Source organism: Ictidomys tridecemlineatus, chromosome 5 (genome assembly GCF_052094955.1).
Source record: "Ictidomys tridecemlineatus isolate mIctTri1 chromosome 5, mIctTri1.hap1, whole genome shotgun sequence".
NCBI lineage: Eukaryota > Metazoa > Chordata > Mammalia > Rodentia > Sciuridae > Ictidomys > Ictidomys tridecemlineatus.
In genome coordinates this window covers 170,781,995-170,804,143 of record NC_135481.1, presented here as the reverse complement: position 1 = coordinate 170,804,143, position 22,149 = coordinate 170,781,995, and the positions used below count along the sequence as shown (strand labels likewise).

Genomic DNA, 22,149 nt, shown 5'->3' with positions numbered 1-22,149 from the left:
CAAAAAGAAAAAGAAAATGGAGGCAGACATCATGGGCCAGCAATGCTTTATTAAGCACCAGAGGGGCACATCTTTGGGGAGAAAATGGCGGTGGGCCACCACAGGGTCTGGGTTTTATAGGGCCTTAGCAGAGCCAGGTCATGGAGGAGTTTTGGGGCTGGAGTGGGGGGCAGGTAGAGTAACAGGAAGGTAATTTCCTTGGGGCCTATTTTCCATATCCTTCATTCCAGACTCTGTATAATGAGTTGAGGTGACATCATCATATCTGGCTATTTCCTGCTGAGAAGGGGTGGAGTAGGGGATCCCCTCTCAGAGATCTGGAAGAGGATAAGGAGGTAGGAGTTACTTTAGGCTCCTATAAGAGGCCAGTCCAATTTTTGGTTGTGGCTTGAGGGATTATAGACGGAGGGAACTTTGACTTACTGTGGGTGATTCCTTCCTTATGGGGCTCAGGAGAGTCACGTTGTGAATGTAGGAGGAGAATGGCTTTTGCATGCTCTTGGGAAGTGTCCTGGGCTAGATGGGTCACCTGGTCAAGAAGTTGCTTCTGTATAAAGTTAACAAAGCAGGGGGGAAATGTTATTACAAGAAAAAAAATGATTATTAGAAGAGTTAAAAAGGGAGAAGCCAGAAGTTCACCATTTTAGGAATGGGCTAATTCTCATCTCTGCTGTTCCAACTGGTCCTGTAGTATGTATTTATCCCTAACCAGTCCTGATTGATTGACATGAATCCAACATTCTTCCCTGAGGAAGAGGCAGAGGGCACCTTATTCTGCAGTTAGGAGATCTAGGCCTCCAAAATTTTGCAGGATGACAGACACCGGGAATCCAATTGATTTTATAAAGTCAGTACTGAACTGGCGAGCTTTTGGATATCTTTAATAACCTTTACCGACTATTTTTATAGCAGTGAGGAGAGGTTCCCAATCCTGCTATTCCTGTGCCAATCCTGGCAGATATCTCAAGTCCTATGAGTAAAAAAATAAACAAAGGGCTCTCTTGTGTCTGGCGTGCGCTGTTATTGGGACAGGAAAACTTTTGGTTGTTAGGTAAAATGTCAATTTGAGGAGTCAGGAAGATCAAGGACAGAGGCCAGTCCAATTTTTGGTAGGCAGGGGGTAAACATGAGCCTTGCAAAGAGAAAAATGCCTCAGAATTTGGGGGACACCAGGGCTGTGGGTCTAACACAACTGTACATCTTAAGCTCAACTAAAAGAACTAGTATCTTTTTTAAAAAAAAAAAATATTTATTTAGTCGTAGATGAACACACAGTATCTATTTATTTTCATGTAGTGCTGAGGATCGAACCCACTTTACCACTGATCTATAGCTTCAGCCCCACTTTTTTTTTTTTTTAATGCCCAGTTATGGCTGTACTTTGGTTATAACTGTTTTTGTTAGGTGTTCAGGACGAAGCTGGTGAAATTGATCTTGTTCCAATCTATTGTTAAGAGTCAGCTGAGTTCCCTAAGGGGGTCACTCTTGGAGAACTTAAGAAGCCCCTTAGCTCTTTTAGTGCCATCTTCCAGGATGGGTCAGGTCTCCTTGACCATGTGGCTTTCCTTGGAAGCATCAGGGGTGTCTCCCTTCTCCAATGACCCTCTTCTTTTTTGCAGCATGTGTACTGGATGGCTTTCTGTTCTTCGGGGCTCATGGATCCCCTTGATCAGGAGGTCATGTGACCCAGAGTTGCAACCCTTTAGTGAAGTTTCCTTGTTTCCTGGGTTCAAGCTGACTCAGAGGGCAAGAGTCAAATATTGGCTATTTTCTTTCTCAGCCCTTTTACTTCCTTAAACTTTAATCTCTAAACCTTGGTCTTAAACATCCAGCAAGCCAGTTTCATCAGTCTTAAAGTAAAAGTACTGGATTTTGACTTTAATGTCTATAACTTTACAGTCCTCCATACCTTCTATGTAATGGGGGTCACTATTAGTACTGGAAGTTAGGGTTACATCCTGTCTGCCTATATTTGATGGCCTACTATTTCCAATTAGCTCAGGTTGTTATAGTGAAAGTTGTACTTCTTTAAGGCACTAACAGACAACAGTTAAAGTTTATAAGGAGAATACAAAATGAAATTAACAAGAGTAAAAACATGTTGAGTTTGTATGATAACTATGAACTAAGAAACATAATTTTTATAATCTTAAACCTTAGTTATACATTACATCTCCTGTTTATTTTGAGATCACAGCAATCTTTTTTTAAATATTTTTTAGTTGTTGATGGACCTTTATTTTATTTATTTGTAAGTGGTGCTGAGAATCGAAACCTGAGCCTCACGCATGCCAAGCCAAGTGTATTACCATTGAGCCACAATCCCTGCCCTTTTTTCTCCTCCTCCTCCTCCTTCTTCTTCTTTTAATATTTTTTAGTTGTTGATGGATCTTTATTTTATTTATTTGAGATCACAGTAATCTTTATAACAAAAATTTATCCTTTAAACATAACTTCAAATGAGATTAATCTAGCCTACTTTTAAATTATCTTAATATGGAGTAAGGCAAGAGGCAGAGTCTTAACTCAGGTGAGGTAGGGCTCTTGGCAAATCTAAAGTAAAATGTTATATTTCTGAAGCTGATCTTTGCCTCTTTTTTAAATGCCATTGTATAAAGTTTATATACATTGTTTCCTGAGTCTATATGAATGTTAGCTAACATAATATAGTCTTACATCTGAAACATGAATCAAACAAAAGCTAAGAGAGCTTTTTAATTCCTTTTGTGGGAAAGTGGCAAAATGTTTTTGTTTCACAATAATGACCTTTAAACAGATCAGACTCTCATTATCTTTTAAAAACACATTTAAATTTCTACCTCAGTGTAAAAAGTAACATAAAATATTACATATATCTTATTGATAACAGATCCAGTTACAGAACATTAAATGATATAAATAAATCACAAATAAAATTTGTTAATTTTATAAGTCTAAAATTACCATTACAGACAACTTTAGTTTGGAGAACACCAGCTTGATAAAATGCTCTTATAAACCACCTACTTAAAAGACTTGTTTACCTGGAAGATCTGAACACATTTAATATACAAAGAAGATGGTAACAGCACCACAATTACATTGATGTTTTTGTATTAACCAAGTTTAGCTTTTAAAGAAAAATTTAGACGCTGTAATGTAGTGTAATACTCTAAAATAACAGTTGTTGTTTAACCCCAGAGTTGTATAAACCCTAAATTCCTTTAAGACCAATTGCACTAACATATTAAACTTAGTTTATATCAGTTTAATTAATATTTGCATTAATATTTGACCTTAGGGAAAAGCCTTGAATAGCTTTAATTGATTATGCTAATTATATACATGACCAATTTAGTTACACACACTTTTGAAATTTACCTTTCACGAACCCTTTTGTAACTTGGTTAGGCATTCTACAACTTTACCTCACAAAGAGTTTCTCACCCAGAACATTTTTTTTTCTTTGACTTTCCATACCAAAATATATTTCTATACCAGAACCTTCTTATTATTCCACTTTAATAAGATGAAATACTTTTATATCTTTTACAGAACTTTAACTGTAACACAGCTACAACTTTTGGACTCTTTGCACATAGAATTACACCTGTTAGAACTTTAATCTTAGTAAGCTTGTTTTCAGTGAAGACACAGACAAAGCAATCTTAAACCATTTTCCATTTAACAATTTATGAAAAAACACATAATGTCTAAGTACATTACCCTTTGGAATTCAAGAAGTCAAGAGTACTTATTTATATATATTTAGAAGTTAGCACTTTAACTTTGTAAATTAATCAGATGTCTCTAACAAGCACATTTATGATTAATCCCATTTATGTTAAATCTAACTTACTTATTTTTAACTGTAATAACCAGGATATCAGCAAGTGTAGTTAACAGTACTAGCCATCTCTTTCCTGTTAAAGAAAAAATCCTAGAAGCAATGATATTACATTCTAGACATTTTATAGAAATTAACATTCTATTGTCTGACCACCTAGAAAAACTTGTGAGTTAGTAATTTTAAGGACGTCTTTATTCTCATCTCTTCACCTAATTTACCCAAATGAAAGTACATGAAAGAGAATTCAAAAAGAAAAATAAAAATGGAGGCCGACCCCATGGACCAGCAATGCTTTTTTATTCAGCACCAGAGGGGCACACCTTTGGGGGGAAAATGGCAGTGGGCAACCACAGGGTCTGGATTTCATAGGGCCTTAGCAGAGCCAGGTCATGGAGGAGTTAGTTACTTTCAATGGGCCCTTTTGGTGGGCAGGGTCAGGTCATGAAAGGAGTTTGGGGGCTGGGGTGGAAGGACAGGTAGGGTAACAGGAAGGAAGCTTCCTTGGGGCCTATTTTCCGTATCCTTCAATGACTTTTTGCCCATGGTAATGGGAATCTAGAAAATGCAACGGTAAGTCTTTGAGATGTGGAACCATCAAGTTCTATCAAAATTTCAGTTGAGATTATTAGATTTGATGTGAACTTCCCTCAGAAGACTAAGGGTTCTGCAAAGATTTGTTGGTTTGCAGACCACTCCCATTCATGGTCACGGGATGGCTACTGATGACTCCATGCTCCGATCTGGTCTAGTCTACTGTACTTTTTACCTCAGCTAGAAGCATTTTAATGGAATTGTTTGCTTCAAGTTCCCTAGGCAAGCTTTTGGTTGGCTGAAAACTAGAAAAGTGGTCTACATTTTGGTGGAGCACTCTATCCAATTACTGCTGAAAATATGACTTGCCTTGTTCTTAGTAGAATCAGAGTTTTCTGGAAGCATTTCCAGTAGTTCGAGGTTGTTCATTTTCCTCTTCATCAGCCAAAAAAAATTTTGCTCTGGGAGCAAAATGGTGAGGAACCTTGGCTGTCACATCTTATGTTTAAGGGAGGCCAAAGGTTATGGCTGGTGAAACAAAGGCCAGAAGGAAGATCCAGTCCAGGTTGTGGGTAAGCAATGAACCGAATTCTCTGGAGGGCCTGAATCAGGAGGTGACTTGAATAAAGTAGAAAAGGAAGATGTTCCCTTAGAGTTGGAAATTTGTCTGCAGAAATTTTTTTTTTTCCCCTGAGGGAGCTGGCATAGCATCTCCATCCCAGAGATTGGAAACTTCTGCTTGTCCTTCTGACAACCAAGTAGTTGAAGAAATAATGGAAGGAGGTACTGTTGGCAAAAGTGGCTTTGGATCCTCATCATAAAATAGTATCGAGCCTTCTGTTGATTTCCAAGCATGTATCCTGAGTAGTAGAATCTCCTGGGACAGGGCTGGGGATGTGGCTCAAGCAGTAGCGTGTTCGCCTGGCATGCATGCGGCCCGGGTTTGATCGTCAGCACCACATACAAACAAAGATGTTGTGTCCGCCGAAAACTAAAAACTAAAAATAAATAAATAAATAAAAAGTAAAAAATAAATCTCCTGGGACAACACAGTGCCAGCAGGTAACTAACTGCATGTCTTGATGCCGCTCTTATTTTAATCCTGCTTTTTTTTTTTTTTTTTTTTTTTTTTTGCTATGTAGTCTTGCTACCTTAAGAAACTAGTGCTGGAATTATTGTTGTAGGACAGATGAACATGCTGTTGGTGAATTACCTGTACCAGGTAATCCTTTAGGAAATGTCATGGAGTAGGAGGTACATAGTCTAGTCTGCCATGCCACTTCCCTCTTTATACAGCATCTATCTGTTCATCCATTAGCGATGTTATGACTGGCTTAGAGTTTTCCCAGATATGATAACCTTGATCTTTTCCAGATTCATCTATGTGTTGAAAGTCTTTTAGTATTTGAAGATTACAGAACCCCTCTCTGCAATGATGAATAACTTTCTTTGATCCATTCTTGATGAGATAATCTGCTAGGGTAAGGGATTTTTACACATGGCCCAGTTCTTCCTATGGTCACGGAGTCTGCCACAGCATATTCATAATCCCCAAGAGAGAAATTGTGTTGAAAGTCAAATCACTGGTATTCAACATCAGAGGACTAGAGGGACCCCAAGAATCATGAGAACTTCCTTCCCTGACTTTTACTTCAGCATCTGAGTAATTTTTCACGAAGCTTTCCACTTGCCTCCTGAATGCAGGTAGGACACATTTGAAGGTGTAAAGGGGCATGAGAGCAAAGGAACAGGAATTGATGTTTCTGGTTTATAAAACTTGACAGGTAGTTTTCTGCTCCCAAATACAAATGATTAATCTCCATGTTGATAAAGTGTCAATTTCCTGATGGAATGTGCCAGCCATGGCCCAGGGCCTTTTCCCCCTGCTCAAATTCAAACCCTCTGAATTTGTGCTGGGGATGTGGCTCAAGCAGTAGCGCACTTGCCTGGGTTCGATCCTCAGCATCACATACAAACAAAGATGTTGTGTCCGCCGAGAACTAAAAAATAAATATTAAAATTCTCTCTCTCTCTCAAAAACAAAATTCTCTCTCTCTCTCTCTTTCTCTTTAAAAAAAAAACCCTCTGAATTTTTACTTTAATCTGAATTTCATCCTTTGGATGCCTAAAGATCTATCATGATCACTCATGGTTAATTACTTTTTCTTCGAATAGGTTAAGAAGCAGGTATGAACCAGGTGTGCTGGCATATTACTAGGGAAGCTAAAATGGGAGGATCACTTGAGACCAGCCTGGGCAACACAGTGAGACCTCACCTCAATAAACCAAAAACCAAGCTGGGCACAGTGGCACATACCTTTAATCCCAGTTGCTTTGGAGGCTGAGGCAAGAGGATTGCAAGTTCAAAGCCAGCCTCAGAAATTTAGTGAGGCCTTAAACAACTCAATGAGAATCTGTCTCAAAATAAAGGGGTGGGGATATGACTCAGTGGTTAAGTGCCCCTGGGTTCAATCTGTGGTACCAAAAAGCAAACAAACAATGTGGATGGTCATCAAAGGTAAAATTGACTTGGAACTCAAACCCTCATGAATTTGTGTGCTTTGAAAAACAATGTCTTAGTTGGTGTAGGTCTTAATGCTTTAATACCAAACAACTCCAAAATCTAAGTAGCTCCAAACTACGTACATTTATTTATACAGACTGACAGGAGCTTCACACATCAGTTGGCATCACAATGGGAAAGGAAGATGGATAACATGCACTGACAGTTTATAGCTTCTCACCCGATATGACACATGCCACCTCTGTTTATATTGTTAGACAAAATAAGTTACATGGTCATGTAAAACTTCAAAGGAACAAGGGAATTGGAATCCTTTCCTATCCATTAGTCTATTTATATTACTAAAATGAGATTCCTGAGGCCAGATACTTTGTAAAGAAAAGAAGTTAGCTGGATGTGGTGGGCCACACCTGTAATTCCAGAGACTTGGGAGACTGAGGAAGAAGGATGCAAGTTTGAGACCCCCCTCAGCAACTTATCAGAGGCCCTAAGCTAGGGAGATCCTATCTCAAAATACAAAAGAACAGGGGCTGAACTTGTGACCCTTCTGCTTCAGTTTCCTCTCCCCCCCCACCAAAAAAAAAAAGAAAGAAAGAAAGAAAGAAAAGGTTTATTTAGATCACGGTTCTGGAAGTTCAAGGGATTGGCACCAGCATCTGCTCAGCTCTGGTGAAGGCCTCATGAGAGATGGTATCACTTGAGACAGCAGGAGATCATATAGTGAGACAGGAAACCAAATGGCCCAGGAGTTGCCAGGATTGTTCTTTTATAACTCTTGGGAGAACTAGCTTGGGGTCCTATGAAAATTACCACAATGTGTCCCAAGGACAGTGCCTCAAGCAAGACCTAAAGACCACCCACTTGCCCACCTCTTACCATCAGCACACTGAAACCAAGCTTCCAACACAGGGTGGGGACACAAACCACACCCAAATCTCAGCACCCAGGTTGAGGGAATTCAGCTGTCCGTGAATGTCAGTTTTATGTGTGTGTAGTGTATTGTGAGGGTCTGCATACCAACAGAATGACGCTAATTTTAATTTCTGGAACAAGTGTAACATTTTAAAAAATAACTCTTCCTTCCTTCCTTCCTTCCTTCCTTCCTTCCTTCCTTCCTTCCTTTCTTTCTTTCTTTCTTTCTTTCTTTCTTTCTTTCTTTCTTTCTTTCTTTCTTTCTTTCTTTCTTTCTTTCTTTCTTTCTTCTTTCAGATTGAACCTGGGCCCTTGGTGCATGCTAGGCAAGCAATCTGCCATTGAACTCTATCTCCAACCCTGCTCCTTTTATGTAAAAAAACATTTATTCCATTATAAAAGCACTTACTGTTAGTTGTGGAGAGTAACAGACCTACTGGTGAAATAGGTCACCCAAAATGGTGAAGGCATAAAATTGTAGTCAAGGACTAGTCCTAAAATAAGCAAACAACCAAATTAAGTGGTTTTTATCAAGGATTAATTTGAGAACATATATCAATTTGCTCTTCTCAACTTGATAGTCCACCTGCGGTACCACTGTCAGGTAAAAATATCTTTATAACTTGGTGGTCCCAAGTTTAAATAAAAAACACAACAGAAGGGCTGGAGATTGGCTTAAGCGGTAGCACGCTTGCCTGGCATGCGTGCGGCCCGGGTTCGATCCTCAGCACCACATACAAACAAAGGTGTTGTGTCCGCCGAAAAACTAAAAAATAAATATTAAAATATTCTCTCTCTCTCTCTCTCTCTCTCTCTCTCTCTCTCTTAAAAAAATTATTTAAAAAAAACAACAACAGAAAACATTTCACACAAGGAAAGAAATTGCCAGCACAGTGATGCAGCCTGTAATCCCAGATACTCTGGAGGCTGAGGCAGGAGAATCACAAGTTTCAGGACAGCCTCTGCAATTCAGTGAGGAGGCCCTCAGCAACTTAGTGAGACCCTGACTCAAAATTAAAAATTAAGAAAAAAAAAAAAGACTGGGGGTGTCGCTCAGTAGTAAAGTGCTCCTGGGTTCAATCCTCAGTACAAAAGAAAAGGAAAGGTACAAAACGAAAACAGCTCAAGAAATACACTAGTGAGTTGGGTGGTGGCGCACACCTGGAATCCCAGCGACTCAGGAGGCTAAGACAGGAGGACAGTTCCAGGGCAGCCTCAGCAACTTAGTGAGACCCTGTCTCTAAAAAAAAAATAATAATAATAAAAAGGGCTGAGTGAGGATGTAATTCAGTGGTAAAGTGCCCCTGGGTTCAATCCCCAGTAATGAAAGAGAAAGAAGAAGAAGAAAAGAAAAGAAAAAAGAAAAGAAGAAATATACTATATGAGCAAAAATCCATGAGGAAGGAGGAACATATAGTTTTTCACTTAATTGAAGAAACCAAGAGGAAAACGGTCTAGAAAAATGTGCATCCTGGAATGTCAAGTGTGAAGATTTTAGAGAAGAATCTAAATGACTTGAATCTCCCTGAATGAAAATGATATCTTGCAGTATTTATATTTCAGCCCCTCCCCCCTTTTTTAAAGTTTTATTTTGGAATATTCTCACTAAATTGCCCAGTCTGGCCTCCTGCCTCAACCTCCAGAGTAGCAGGGATTATAGGCATGCGCCCTTCCATCCAACTAATTAACTACTTCTAATAGAAAGAATTGGTAAAAATATTCAAACTGCGGAAGTGGGAGTGTAGCTCAGTGGTAGAACACACGCTTAACATGTGTGAGGCCTTAGGTTCAATTCCAGTAAACACACACACACACACACACACATATATACACACAGACAGACACACACACACACATGCACACAATCAAATTGAGCTAGAAAGAAAGAAAGAAAGAAAGAAAGAAAGAAAGAAAGAAAGAAAGAAAGAAAGAAAGAAAGAAAGAAAGAAAGAAAGAAAGAAAGAAAAAACTGGGTGCTGGGCATGGTGACACACACCTATAATCCCAGCTGCTCGAGAGGCTGAGGCAGGAGGATCAGGAGTTCAAAGCCAGCCTCAGCAATGGCGAGGCACTAAGCAACTCAGTGAGGCCCTGTCTCTAAATAAAATACAAAGCAGGGCTGGAGTTGTGGCTCAGTGATGGAGTGCCCCTGGGTTCAATCCCTGGTACAAAAAAAAAAAAAAAAAATTGGAATGTAAATTTTTTCCTTTCCAATGGTGACAAGTTTCCCATAAGAAACATGTTTCCTGCAGAGGATCTCCTTCATCCGTCTCCAGGAGAGAAGAGGAAACTTGTGAAAAAGCCCCTGGCCCAGAGCCCCAGTTCCTCCTCGATGGATGTGAAATCCCCAGGATGTGCTGCAATCATCTCTGTCATTGGCCATGTACAAATGGGGGACCTTTGTTTATTGTCTGCTTTACTGTTCTCTGCCAGGCCTCAGGAGGAAAGTCAAGGCTTCCAGAAGGACACTTCTTTACAGGAGCAACACCAAAAGCACGCTGAATCAAGACGAGTGGAAACCATCCCAACACACAGAGTTTGGATGAAAAAAAAAAGAAAGAAAAAGGAAAGCGTTTGTCCTCTAGATACCTCACTTCCCAGCCTCCTCTATGAAGTTAATCATGATGACCAGTTTCCTGCGTCTCTGCCCCACCAGGGTGGTCTACAACACACACGTTTAGATACCTGAGTTTGTTTTGTTGCATATCATATATGTTGTATATAGTTCATAGAAAATGCAAAAACGGGGCTGGGGTTGTGGCTCAGCGGTAGAGGGCTTGCCTGGCATGTGTGAGGCCCTGGGTTTAACTACATAAAAATATAGGTATTGTGTCCATCTACAACTAAAAATAATAATAATAGAAAAAATCTTGCAGGTAGAATTTTAAAAATAACTCCAGGATTCAGGTTAAGGAATAGAAATGAGAAGCTCCTCCTGCCCATGCTCCCATGTGTGCCTCTCCGATCATGACTGTCTCATTGCTGTAGATGCTCATGATTCTGACTTTTTTTTTTTACTGATTTAAAAAAAATGACAACGGAATACATTACAATTCTTATTACACATATACAGCACAATTTTTCATATTTCTGGTTGTATATAAAGTATGTTGACACCAATTCCTGACTTCATACATGTACTTTGAATAATCATATCTAATCCTTACTAATCCTCTGCCCACTCCCTTTCCCTTCTGCCCTATCTAGAATTCATCTCTTCCTCCTATGCTCCCCCTCCCTACCCCACTATGAGCCAGCCTCTTTATATTAGAGAAAACATTCGGCATTTGTTTTTTGGGATTGGCTAACTTCACTTAGCATTATCTTCTCCATTTAACTGCAAATGCCATGATTTTATTCTCTTTTATTGCTGAGTAATATTCCATTGTGTATATAGGTCACATTTATTTTATCCATTCATCCACTGAAGGGCATCTAGGTTGGCTCCACAGTTTAGCTCTTGTGAATTGTGCTGCTATAAACATTGATGTGGCTGTGTCCCTATAGTCTACTGTTTTTAAGTCTTTTGGGTATAAACAAAGGAGAGGGATAGCTGGGTCAAAAGGTGGTTCCATTCCCAGTTTTCCAAGGAATCTCCATACTGCTTTCCATATTGGCTACACCAATTTGCAGTCCCACCAGCAGTTTATGAGTGTACCTTATGCCCACATCCTCGACAATACTTATTGTTGTTTGTCTTCATAATAGCTGACTGGAGTGAGATGATATCATGATTCTGACTTTTATAATGGTAAATTACTCACCTTTAAAAAAAATAGCTTGGGGCTTGGGGCTCAATCGGTAGCATGCTCGCCTGGCATGCGTGCGGCCCGGGTTCGATCCTCAGCACCACATACTAAAACAAAGATGTTGTGTCCGGCGAAAACTAATAAAATAAAATAAAATTCTCTCTCTCTCTCTCTCTCTCTCTCTCTCTCTCTCTCTCTCTCTGTCTCTCTCTCTTTAAAAAAAATAGCTTTAGCCCTTGCAAATATCCCCACAAATGATATGAAATTTATGGACTTGAATCATAAGTGAATTATCTTCTGTGTATTGCTTCTTTCAATTAACATTTTGTCTCTGAGATTCATCCACACATAGCTATAGTTTTGTCATTTCCATGATTGTATAGTATTTTACCACTAATGTATCATAATTTATTCCATTTCTCTTTGAAGGACATTTGAGTTTTTAATTTATTACATGAAATGCTGCTGTCCACGGGTCTTGGTGCATGTGTGCACAAGTTTCTCTCATATGTGTACCAGGAGGAGAATTACTAGATTATAGAGTATAAATGTTTTTGGTTTTAATAGTAATACCAGACGGTTCTCCACAGTCACATACCAATTTACATTTCCACCAGCAGTGTAAGAATACTCCCATCCGCAATAGTTTTATCAATGCTTGTTTTATCATTGTTAAAGTATATAATTATTGATTATTTTACACAAGTTGGAGAGTAGTGTACATTCTCCTTACCTTTTTTTGTTTTGTTTTGTTTTCCTTTTGGTGCTAGGAACCAGGGACTTGCACATGCTAAGCACACACTCTACCACTGAGCTATACTTCTAGCCCCTCAATCTTACTTTTTTTTTCTTTTTTGAACTCAGGGGTGCCTAACTACTAAACCACACCTCCAGCCCTTTTTCTTTTGAGACAGGTCTCACCAAGTTGCTGAGGCTGGCTTTGAACTTGTGATCTTCCTGCCTTGGCCTCCTGAGTCACTGGAATTATAGATGTGCACCATCATGCCCAGCCAACCTTACCTTTGTAACGACATGACACCTCTTGGAATTTATGTTACTTAGAATATATAGAACATACTGACATTAAATTCTCAGCTTACAAAACATTTCATGGTGTGAAGAATTTATTCTTTTTCTCTGCTGTCTTGAATAGCCCATCATTTTCAACATAAGGAAACACTTGCACGACAACAATGGCATCTGTCCACAGCTCATTTCTTGACCCATAGTAGGTATCATCAATTAATCGGCACTCTTTCCTGCTGAGCACAGATGCAGCCTCAGATTCCTCTCAACACAGTGCTCTAGTACCTTGCTGCTCACAATGGAGTCTCAGGATTGGCAACACGGGCATAATCTGGGAGCTTATGAGAAATGCAGAATCTCAGATCCCACCCCAAACTCACTGAATCTGATTCTGCGTTTTAGTAACATTACATTTCCAGGTGATTTATCTCTGCAAGGAAGTCTGAGAAGTGCTGGTGTAGGCAGCCCCTACCAATCAATCAAGGTCATTCCATGGGATGAAATGCGTGTGTCCTCCCTATTTCAGACGCACATTACAAGACTCTGACCTTCGTCCTGTCCTTTTCCAAGCAGTTATCTGTGCATTGAATGAGGATCAGGGGGCAGGCTGATCTGATTTGGCCAACAGTAAGCATCTCAAAGTGGGCAGCGTGGGCACTGAATTGTAGAACTGGGATACAAAACACTGAAAGGATGGACTGAAGAACTGACTGACAATTGGAGTAAATAATTTTTTTTTTTTTTTTTGGTTCTGGGAATTAAACTCAGGGAGCACTTGACCACTGAGCCACATCCTCAGCCCTATTTTGTATTTTATTTAGAGACAGGGTCTCACTGAGTTGCTTAGTACCTGGCTTTTGCTGAGGCTGCCTTTGAACTCATGATCCTCCTGCCTCAGCCTCCTGAGCTGCTGGGATTACAGGCATGCGCCACTGCATCTGGCATGAGATTAATAAAATCTGACCAAGACAAACAGAATCCTTTTGAAAATAGGATCTTAGAAAGTCTGGCACATGGTCTTACTTCTAGAACACGGACCTTGTGTTCCACAGAAGGGTTCCATTCCAGATTAATTAGGGAAGCCTTCCTTTGCTTTTTCCTCCTCTTTGAAAGTCACTGCATGCCCTAGAAAATATAGATTCTCCTTAGTGTCCAGTAAGGATGCCAGGTTCTCTTTGTTTAATTCAGCAGTTCCCAAACAAATCACTTTCTGTACACTATCTATTAATGTACTACGAGAACACAGCATGGGAAATACTGGCTAGGGACTTTTAGTTTGGGGTGTGGTTCATGAAAAAGACAACACTAGCTTTGAAACACTTTAAGAGAGTGTAGTGTTCATGGCCAAAAGGAGGAGGCACACCACTCCCTGCATCTTGATGGGCACTAAGTTGACTTCATAGGTAACTGTGTGGCAGGGCACGTGGAGATAGTCACAGGTGTGTGGAGACGGACGGAGAAGACAGTCCACACCACGTAGAGAGGCTCTTTCTTTCTTGTCTCAATGCATGATGACAACAATGGGGAGGAAAGGGATGGGAAGGGCATTTCAATCCTGAAGTCCCCAGAGGATTGAAAAGTCTTCTTGGGAGGACTTCACACTCCCCTCCCTCCACAGGGATCATTAAGTCACTGCTATGGAATATTCGTTGGGGGCTGGGAAGATAGCTCAGTTGGTAGAGTACTTGCCTTGCATGCACAAGGCCCTGATTCAATTCCCAGCTCCACCAAAAAAAAAAAAAAAAAAAAAAGTGATAAAATATTTATGGGAACATTCTGGAAGGAGGACCTAAAATTTCTCAGAGGGAGACCACAAAACAGACTTGAAGAAGTGGATTAAAGGCTCAGCGGTAGAGTCCCTGCCACACATGCACAGGCTCACAAAATAATAATACTAATTAACAAAATTTTAAATTAGCTGGGTGTGGTGGTGCACACCATAATCCCAGTGACTTGGAAGGCTGAGGCAGGAGGATTGAAAGTTTGAGGCCAGCCTCACTAATTTAGCAAGATTCTGACTCAAAATAAAAGAAAAACATTTGGGGATGTAGCTCAGTGCTTACCAAGCATGCACAAGGCCCCGGTTGAATACCCAGTACAGCAAAACACATTTCTAACTGAATAAATAAATAAATAAAGTTACAGAGGTAGGAAAAAATCTCATCACAATGCAATAGAATTAAAAATTAATAACAAAAATTTAAACCCCAAGTTTAACCTGAAAATTTTTGTAAAAGCTTTCTAAATAATTTTGGGTTTCAGAAGGAATAACACAAATTATAAACTACTCAGAAATAGGCCATAATTAAAGAATTACGTGTCAAAATCCGGGAGATGAGGTCAAAGATGTACTCAGGAAAATGAACGCTCATATGTGTGTGTGTGTGTGTGTGTGTGTGTGTGTGTGTGTGTGTGTGTGCATGGTGACAGCACGAGAGACTAATGTTAGGTGAATTAGGTTTCCAACCTAAGGAGCTAGCAAGTGAATGGCAAATCAAATCTAAAGCAAGCATATCCAGAGTGACTAGAGGTAAAGGCAGTGATCAAAAAAAGAAAGACAAAACCTAATGATACAGTTGATCAAACCAGTTCATCAAAAGAAAAATAATAAACATTTTTTGAAAAGTGTGATTAAAGAAAAAAAAAGGAAGAAAACAAAAATAATATCCATAGTAAGAAAGAAGACCAAAGCACAAGTATTTGAACATATGTTTTTTTTAAAAACTGTAGGCCCAACTTTATAGCAATAAGTTTTGAAAAGGTTAGGGGAAAAAAAAGGCATGATTTCTTTTTTCCCCTTTCTCCTTCTCCTTCTTCTTCTTTGAGATGGGGTCTTGCAGTGTTGCCCAGACTTGCCATGAACTCCTGGGCTAAAGCAATCCTCCTGCCTCAGACTCCTGAGTAGCTGGGACTATAACACACGGCAACAGCTCAGGTATGATGAGGGTGCGTGTCTGTGGGTGTGAATGGAAAGCAAATGTCCAATAAATGTATGAAAAGATTAAAAACTGGTATAGGAAGATAGGTTTGTTCTCATTATAAGGAAGACTTGGCTAACACATCAGAATGATCCGTGAATGGCATGAATCACAACATGAGAGACACGGCAGGCTCTGCTGCTGGCTGATAAATGGACTGTTTGCAGGAGAAGAGGACTGATTCCTGAGGGATTGGAGCAGAGAAATTCGTTTCTAAGGTTTTCGTGATCCACCTCCCTTAACTGTGTGTTACCTTCTACCGATGGCCCTTGTCATTAGGGTCCATGAAGTTGCTCTAACGATCTCTTCAAGGTCAGCAGGCAGGAGAGAAGCAGCAATGAGCAAGGCTTGCTTTCCTGGACTTGGAAGAGGCCAGGAGACTAGAGCAGAGCCTGTCGCCGCTCCTCGCCTTCACCAGCTTCCCAGATCCCCTGGATAAATGTGAGGCTATTTCTGAAATGATTAGGATAAAGCCAGGGCCTGTTTAATGACTGGGCTCCGGAGCAGAGCTCTGGTTCTGGGGACACACCAAGGTCAGGAAGTGACTAGCCCATGAACCGAATCTGACTCACTGGCTGTGTCGGGTGCAAGTCATGCCCCTGCCATACCAGAGACCACAACTGTAGCTCACATGGGAGCTGCACTGGAGACAGGCAATGCCATCACGGGTGGTGAGTTGTACTGGGGACCCCCGTCCCCATCCCTGGGATGACCAGAGAAGCAGGGGCTGACCTGAGCAAGGCTGGATGGGACCCGCCATGTAGTAGAATTTGCCTACAGAGCTCCCAGCTCGGGCAATCTGCTCCGGCCTCACTTTTCCCTCTGGCTCTCTTCTGCCCACACATCCATGTTGGCGCAGGCTGGAAAACCTCACAGCCTTGCTCAGTCATGGTCAGGCCAGCCAAGGCCAGTAAACCAGTAAGCAGGTGACACATCCTTGCCACACTGGCTTGCCTCCTTCTGGACTGGACTGGGACTGGCCAGCCAAGTCCCATGGCCTGGCCTCGGGCCACTCCACCGGCCAGGCAGGGTGAGTCACTCTTGTTTGGAGGACACTGTCTTTCTCTGATGGAGAACGTGGAGTGCTTCTTTCTCCTCCCAGAGTTCCAGAGCATCCCAGAAAAAAAATATAATAATAAGGCTGGGGAGCAGAGCAAAAAGAGCATTTCTTTTAAGACGCAAACATCGGAACCCCAAACACACTCAGGGGAACTCCTTTGGTGCTACTCACACCTGATTCAGGAGGATAAACCTCGAATGTCTCTGGGAAAAGACAGAATGTCACTGACATGGGTCAGCTCCTGACACCCATCACGGACATGAATATGTTCATCTCCCTGCTGACTTCTTTGTTTCCAATCCTTTGCCTCCATCTCTAGGCCCCGCTGCTGCCAACTCATATACATGCAAGTCCCGATTTAAAAACCTCAAAATGCTTCCATGGACTTCAAGATGAAGCTGATATTGCTCACTGTCCCGGCTTGGGTTTCTGCAAAAGTGTATTCTGGATGCAGGTAGTTTGTTCAGAAGCGATTCCAAGTGGAGAATGAGACAGGGAAGAAGGGGTACTGGTAGATCTAGACTAGCACTGTTCCTGAGCTGGATAAGTGCCTGTGGTGCTAGAGAAAATCTGGAGGTTTTTGAACTGGGGATATGTCAGATGTCTAGAAACTGTCCACCATACTGTGGATGAATTTGCCACAGAGTCAACAGTACTCAGGTTCTTAACATTTTTGCCCCAGCATCCATCATCAAAACTTCTTCATGGGCTGGAGTTGTGGCTCAGTGCTCGTCTAGCATGCGTGAGGCACTGGGCTCGAAGCTCAGCATCACATAACAAATAAAATAGATACTGTGTCCACCTACAACTAAAAAACAAATTTAAAAAATTCTTCATGATTGCAAAACCCATACCACAGCGCCAATGATTACATTTGCATCCCAGGTAGGCAGAAAGGTTAAAAAAAAAAAACAAAAAAAAAACTAGGGATGTAGCTCAGTGATAAAGCTTAGCAAATGTGAGGCCCTGAGTTCCATCCCCAGCACCTGAGGGTGGGCATCTTACAGCTGACAATCTCTTTTTAAGGAACTTTCCCATACAACTTTCACCTACATCCTGTAGGCCAGGACTTAGTCGCGTGACCATACTTACAAGGGATGGTGGGAAACATTTTTATATTGGTGGCCATATTCAGCTAAGATTGGGGATTGGTTCTGTTACTAAGGAAGTGGGGAGAGTAGACGCAGGACTGAGCCTCCAGGCATGTGTACCACATGGCAGTCCTTTTGGGAGACTATAAACATCCTGTTTTCTTCAGCATTCCTGTCAACAGCAAAGATGGTAAGAGGAAGAGACTCACCTGCCCACAGGAACCATGGGGCCTGCAACATTCTCATCATTCATGGGAGAAGATGCATCGGGGTGAGAGGAAAGATGGGAATCCCTTTACCTGCTCTCCAGGCATCTATGACATTCCCTCCACATATCCTGTTCTCAGAAGGGGAAGCTTCTCTGCTACAGTTTCCAACAGAATCATTCGTATTTTATTCAGAGACAGGGTCTCACTGAGTTGCTCAGCGCCTCTCAAATACTTATTCCTAGGACAGTGGTAGGTTAGCCCCTTTAACATAATCGGAGGCACTACCACCCCCAGGCACCACATCAGGTGATGTCCTTGTTCCTCTTCTCTCTGGGAGCCTTGAGCTGAGTCCTCTCTTGGGACTCCTTCCTGTGGGGTATCTAATCATGTGCAGAATGGCCACAGGATCCTGGTAGGTGATATAGCCAGCCTGTAAGTGGCTTTGATCCCTGAGAGAAACTACCTCTTAATTCCACCATAAGATTTGCCTCTTCAACCCACAAGGGAAAATTTTTTTTGGGGGGTGGGTACTGGGGATTTAACTCAAGGGCACTTGACCACTGAGCCACATCCCCAGCCCTATTTTGTATTTTATTTAGAGACAGGGTCTCACTGAGTTGCTTAGTGCCTCTGTGTTGCAGAGACTGGCTTTGAACTTGCAATCCTCCTGCCTCAACCTCTGGAGCCTTTGGGGTTACAGGTATGTGCCACCACTCCTGTCCCCACAAGGGATCTTAATTGTTAGGAAACCATGTCTTATGTATTTGGGTGCCTCCATAGTATCTCCCAAAGTTCTGTATGAGGTAGGAGTTTAAGGTAGATCTACTTGTTTACTGCTTGGTTGCTGATGATCTGTCAATTATCTTTGAAGAGGACTGCTGCTGCCTTTTTCTTCCTTCCCTATATGTTAATGTTGCAATCTGCCTCAAGAGGTACCGTCTAATTCCCCTTCCTTTCAATCAGGGCTGGCTCAGTGATTTAGAGTGGAGGGACATTTTGGATACTCAAGACTCAGTCTCAAGTGTAAGGAAAGAAGTGAATGAAGGAAATAAAGAAGAGAGAAGGGAGGCAGCTCAACAGAGGTTTATTTGGGACAAACCTGTGGAGGGGACCCAGTGGAGACTGAGACCCATCTTCTGCTTACAGCCTGGGTAGCTGAAGGAGCACAAGGGAGTGAGGGGATATTTTATGGTTTAGGCATTGCCAGAGGGTTGTCACGGAAGGATCCTTTTGGTCGTCATTTCTATTCTTTGAGGTTGTCACTGTTCCATGTGGAACCATTCGTTTTCGAGATTTTAGTCCCAGATAGCAATTTCCTTTCTTTGCGTGACAATGGGGTACTGTCTAGAGTTTAAGGTCAGGCTGAGTCAGAGTGAGGCAACTCTTATTCTATTATGGGGTATATTTCAAAATGGTGTTGCCTGTGTCAAGTTCCACCTAATATTAAGATGCCTTACGGCTCTCATGTGGCCATCTTGAAACATTCACTGCTGAGATTCTCCCTCTCAGACCTCAGCCACCATGCCAAGAGGATGCCCACATCACCTGGGAAGGCTTCTCAGTTCATTGCCTTAGCTAAGTTCTCAGTAGAGTTAGCATCAAGTACCAGCCATGTAAGAAGCTCTCTGAAATTTGGATCCCATCAAGTCTTCAGATGACCTGCATCCCTAAACAACATCCGAACACACAAAAGATCCCAAGTGAAATCTGCTAAGCTGAGCTCAGTCAACTCACACAACCATAAGAACAAAACCAATCATTTAGTCACTAAGTGCTAGGGTCATTTGCAATGCAGAAATAGATAACCAGAGGACTGACAAAAAGAGAAGCCCCAAGAAGTTGTCTTGGTCATGGCAGGAATCTTGCTTGAGAGAAAGCATAGCTCAGCTCGCCTTCTGGGCCCCTCTCCTATTTCAGATTGTGCTAAGGACTGTGGCAGATGACATCTGGCACCTTCCACTGCAGTGCTTCCATTCATCCAGATATAAGTGGAAAGCAGTATTTAATTATGGAGTGGGTAAAGATTCAACAAATATTTGCTTGAAACCATTTTTGTTCACTCTGTGCAAATAACCTGGTAGGTTTCATTTATTGGTTGGTTCTCTTTCTTTGTTTTGTTTTTCTTTTTGTCGTTGTTGTTGCTGCTGCTGCTATGGAGCAAATGTGGCAAAAGAAAACAAACAGGCTTCTCAGAAGATGTATGCACTTTTTATTTGTTTTTCCTTGTTTTCCAGGGGCCCCATTTCCAGGTGAATGGCAATGAAGTGGTTGTCGGGAGATACTGGAAAGTCAGATGATCGCATTCTAAATGCCCAGGAAATGATGAAACTTGAGAGTGGGAATATATTTGATCCAGTCATGAGTGAATGCCTCAGCTCAGGAAGTATGCTTTGCTGGCCTATATGTGGCCTAATGCAGGGCAGGGGCAATCAAGAGCACAAAATACACAGGCAGATGCAGAAATGGGTGTGGCTGGGTGCAGCTGGAGAAAGACGGGGACTTGAATGTACATACTGGGAAATCTGTATTGATAATTACAGTGATATAAACATGTACATAGCAAGCCAAATATAGACACCAATATGTGCATTTAGAAAAAGAGATGTACAGAAAATATAGAGATTGTGTGTATGGTTATTTATTTGCCTATGTGTGGTAAATGCAAGTATTTGCATTATAGGTAGATGTTTTTTTCCTAGTGAGACAAAGATGAGACAAAATGTTGAGAGGAACAGTAATTTTTTTAAAAGTATTTATAAAACCTTTTTTATTTATCTTTTCAATAATTATGGTTATGGAAACTGCCAAGCAAACTAGGGATTTCCCCCCCCCCCCAGCCTTTTTGTACTGCGGATTAAACCTGGAGCACTTTACCACTGAGCCACATCCCATCCTTCTTATTTTTTAATTTTATTTTTAAAATAACTTTATTGTTTAGTTGTAGATGAACAATACATTTATTTATCTTTATGTGGTGCTGAGGCTCAAACCCAGTGCCTCACACATGCTAGGTGAGTGCTCTACCACTGAGCCACAGTCCTAACCTTTTTATTTTGAGACAGGATCTTGCTAAGTTGCTGAGTCTGGCCTCAAACTTGTGATCCTCCTGCCTCAACCTCCTGACTGGCTGGGATTATAAGAGTGTACCACCACACCCAGAAATCTGGGATATAATTTTTTGTTGTTGTTTTGTTTTGTTTTTGAGGTGCTGGAAACTGAACATATATCTGAGAATATTCTTAATGTCAAATTTAAAAATTGTTAGGCAGAGCTGGATATGGTAATGCACAACTGTAGTCCTAGTGGCTTCGGAGGCTGAGGCAAGAGAATCATATGCTCAAAACCAGCCTCAACAATTTAGCAACGCTCTAAGCAACTTAGCAAGGCCCTGTCTCAAAATAAAATAGAAAGGGTTGCAGATGTGTTTAGTAGTTAAACACCCCTTGGTTCCATCATTGGTACCAAAAATAAAAGTAAATAAATAAATAAAAAGTATTGTCTAGCACATGGTGAGGCCCAGGGTTCAATCCCCAGGATTGGAAAAAAAAAAATGAGGGCTAGGTAGAGTGCTTGCCCACATGCACAAGGCCCTGGGTTCAATCCCCAGCATCCCCCCCCCCAAAAAAAAAACGATATGCAGAATAGCCTGTGTACTGTGAGTCTGACTATGTTCAAAAAATATGTTCCCGGGCTGGGGATTTGGCTCAAGCGGTAGCGCGCTCGCCTGGCATGCGTGCGGCCCGGGTTCGATCCTTAGTACCACATACCAACAAAGATGTTGTGTCCGCCGAGAACTAAAAAAAATAAATATTAAAAATTCTCTCTCTCTCTCTCTCTCTCTCTCTCTCTCTCCCCTCTCTAACTCTCTCTTTAAAAAAAAAAATGTTCCCATGACAAAAACTAAGATACAATATGTGAAATATGCATCAAATGTGTTAGAAGAGTAAATTTGGGATGATTAATTTTATGTATAAATTTTTATTGTTTTTGCAATGTTTAAGTAAAAGTTGAATTCCAGCTACTTGGGACGCTGATGCAGGAGAATCATTGAGCCCAGGAGTTCCAGGTCAGCCTGGGCAACATATAAGACCCTATCTCTTAAAAAAAAAAAAGTAAAAGTTGGGAAGAAAATGAAGAGAAAATTAAGCACCAAAAATGTAAAAACTGGGTCACCCAAGTAGGGACAGTGGTTTGCCTCAATGCTGTTGTGATTATCTCAAGACCCAGGAAATACTAGGTT

At 41.2% G+C, this 22,149-nt stretch overlaps 1 protein-coding gene, 2 long non-coding RNA genes and 1 pseudogene across 7 annotated transcripts; 1 reads left to right on the top strand and 3 right to left on the bottom strand.

The window, feature by feature from the left end:
* Nucleotides 1–29: 29 nt before the first annotated feature.
* LOC144378065 (uncharacterized) lies at nt 30–16,500 on the bottom strand. The gene is made up of 4 exons (XR_013439573.1): nt 16,282–16,500; nt 11,561–11,682; nt 424–547; nt 30–317 (listed from the first exon to the last, which is right to left on the bottom strand). It is a non-coding gene; the product is annotated as an uncharacterized LOC144378065 (long non-coding RNA).
* Nucleotides 5,407–6,404, bottom strand: LOC101968105 (ENTH domain-containing protein 1 pseudogene; annotated as a pseudogene).
* LOC144378066 (uncharacterized) lies at nt 15,269–16,038 on the bottom strand. The gene is made up of 2 exons (XR_013439574.1): nt 15,803–16,038; nt 15,269–15,525 (listed from the first exon to the last, which is right to left on the bottom strand). It is a non-coding gene; the product is annotated as an uncharacterized LOC144378066 (long non-coding RNA).
* LOC144378064 (uncharacterized) lies at nt 15,631–21,729 on the top strand. 5 transcript variants are annotated; one of them, XM_078051450.1, is made up of 6 exons: nt 15,631–15,990; nt 16,929–17,063; nt 17,868–17,971; nt 18,551–18,609; nt 19,827–19,986; nt 20,144–21,729. In XM_078051450.1, the coding sequence occupies exons 2-5, from the start codon at nt 16,990–16,992 to the stop codon at nt 19,980–19,982; spliced, it is 393 nt and encodes a 130-aa protein (XP_077907576.1). In that variant the 5' UTR covers nt 15,631–15,990; nt 16,929–16,989; the 3' UTR covers nt 19,983–19,986; nt 20,144–21,729. The 5 variants fall into 5 exon arrangements, 3 of the variants coding, with proteins under 3 accessions (XP_077907576.1, XP_077907575.1, XP_077907577.1); XR_013439571.1 differs by lacking the exon at nt 15,631–15,990 and adding an exon at nt 16,131–16,220 and having other exon boundaries at nt 18,509–18,609; XM_078051449.1 differs by lacking the exon at nt 15,631–15,990 and adding an exon at nt 16,131–16,220.
* The last annotated feature ends 420 nt before the right edge of the window (nt 21,730–22,149 follow it).

Excerpts from the sequence above, each read along its gene's own strand:
- LOC144378064 (XM_078051450.1), top strand. The coding sequence starts at position 16,990 with ATGGACTTCAAGATGAAGCTGATATTGCTCACTGTCCCGGCTTGGGTT. Across the intron at positions 17,972-18,550 it reads ATGGGAGAAGATGCATCGGG|AGACTGGCTTTGAACTTGCA; the intron begins GTGAGAGGAAAG and ends TCTGTGTTGCAG. Across the intron at positions 18,610-19,826 it reads TGGAGCCTTTGGGGTTACAG|ATTGTGCTAAGGACTGTGGC; the intron begins GTATGTGCCACC and ends CTCCTATTTCAG.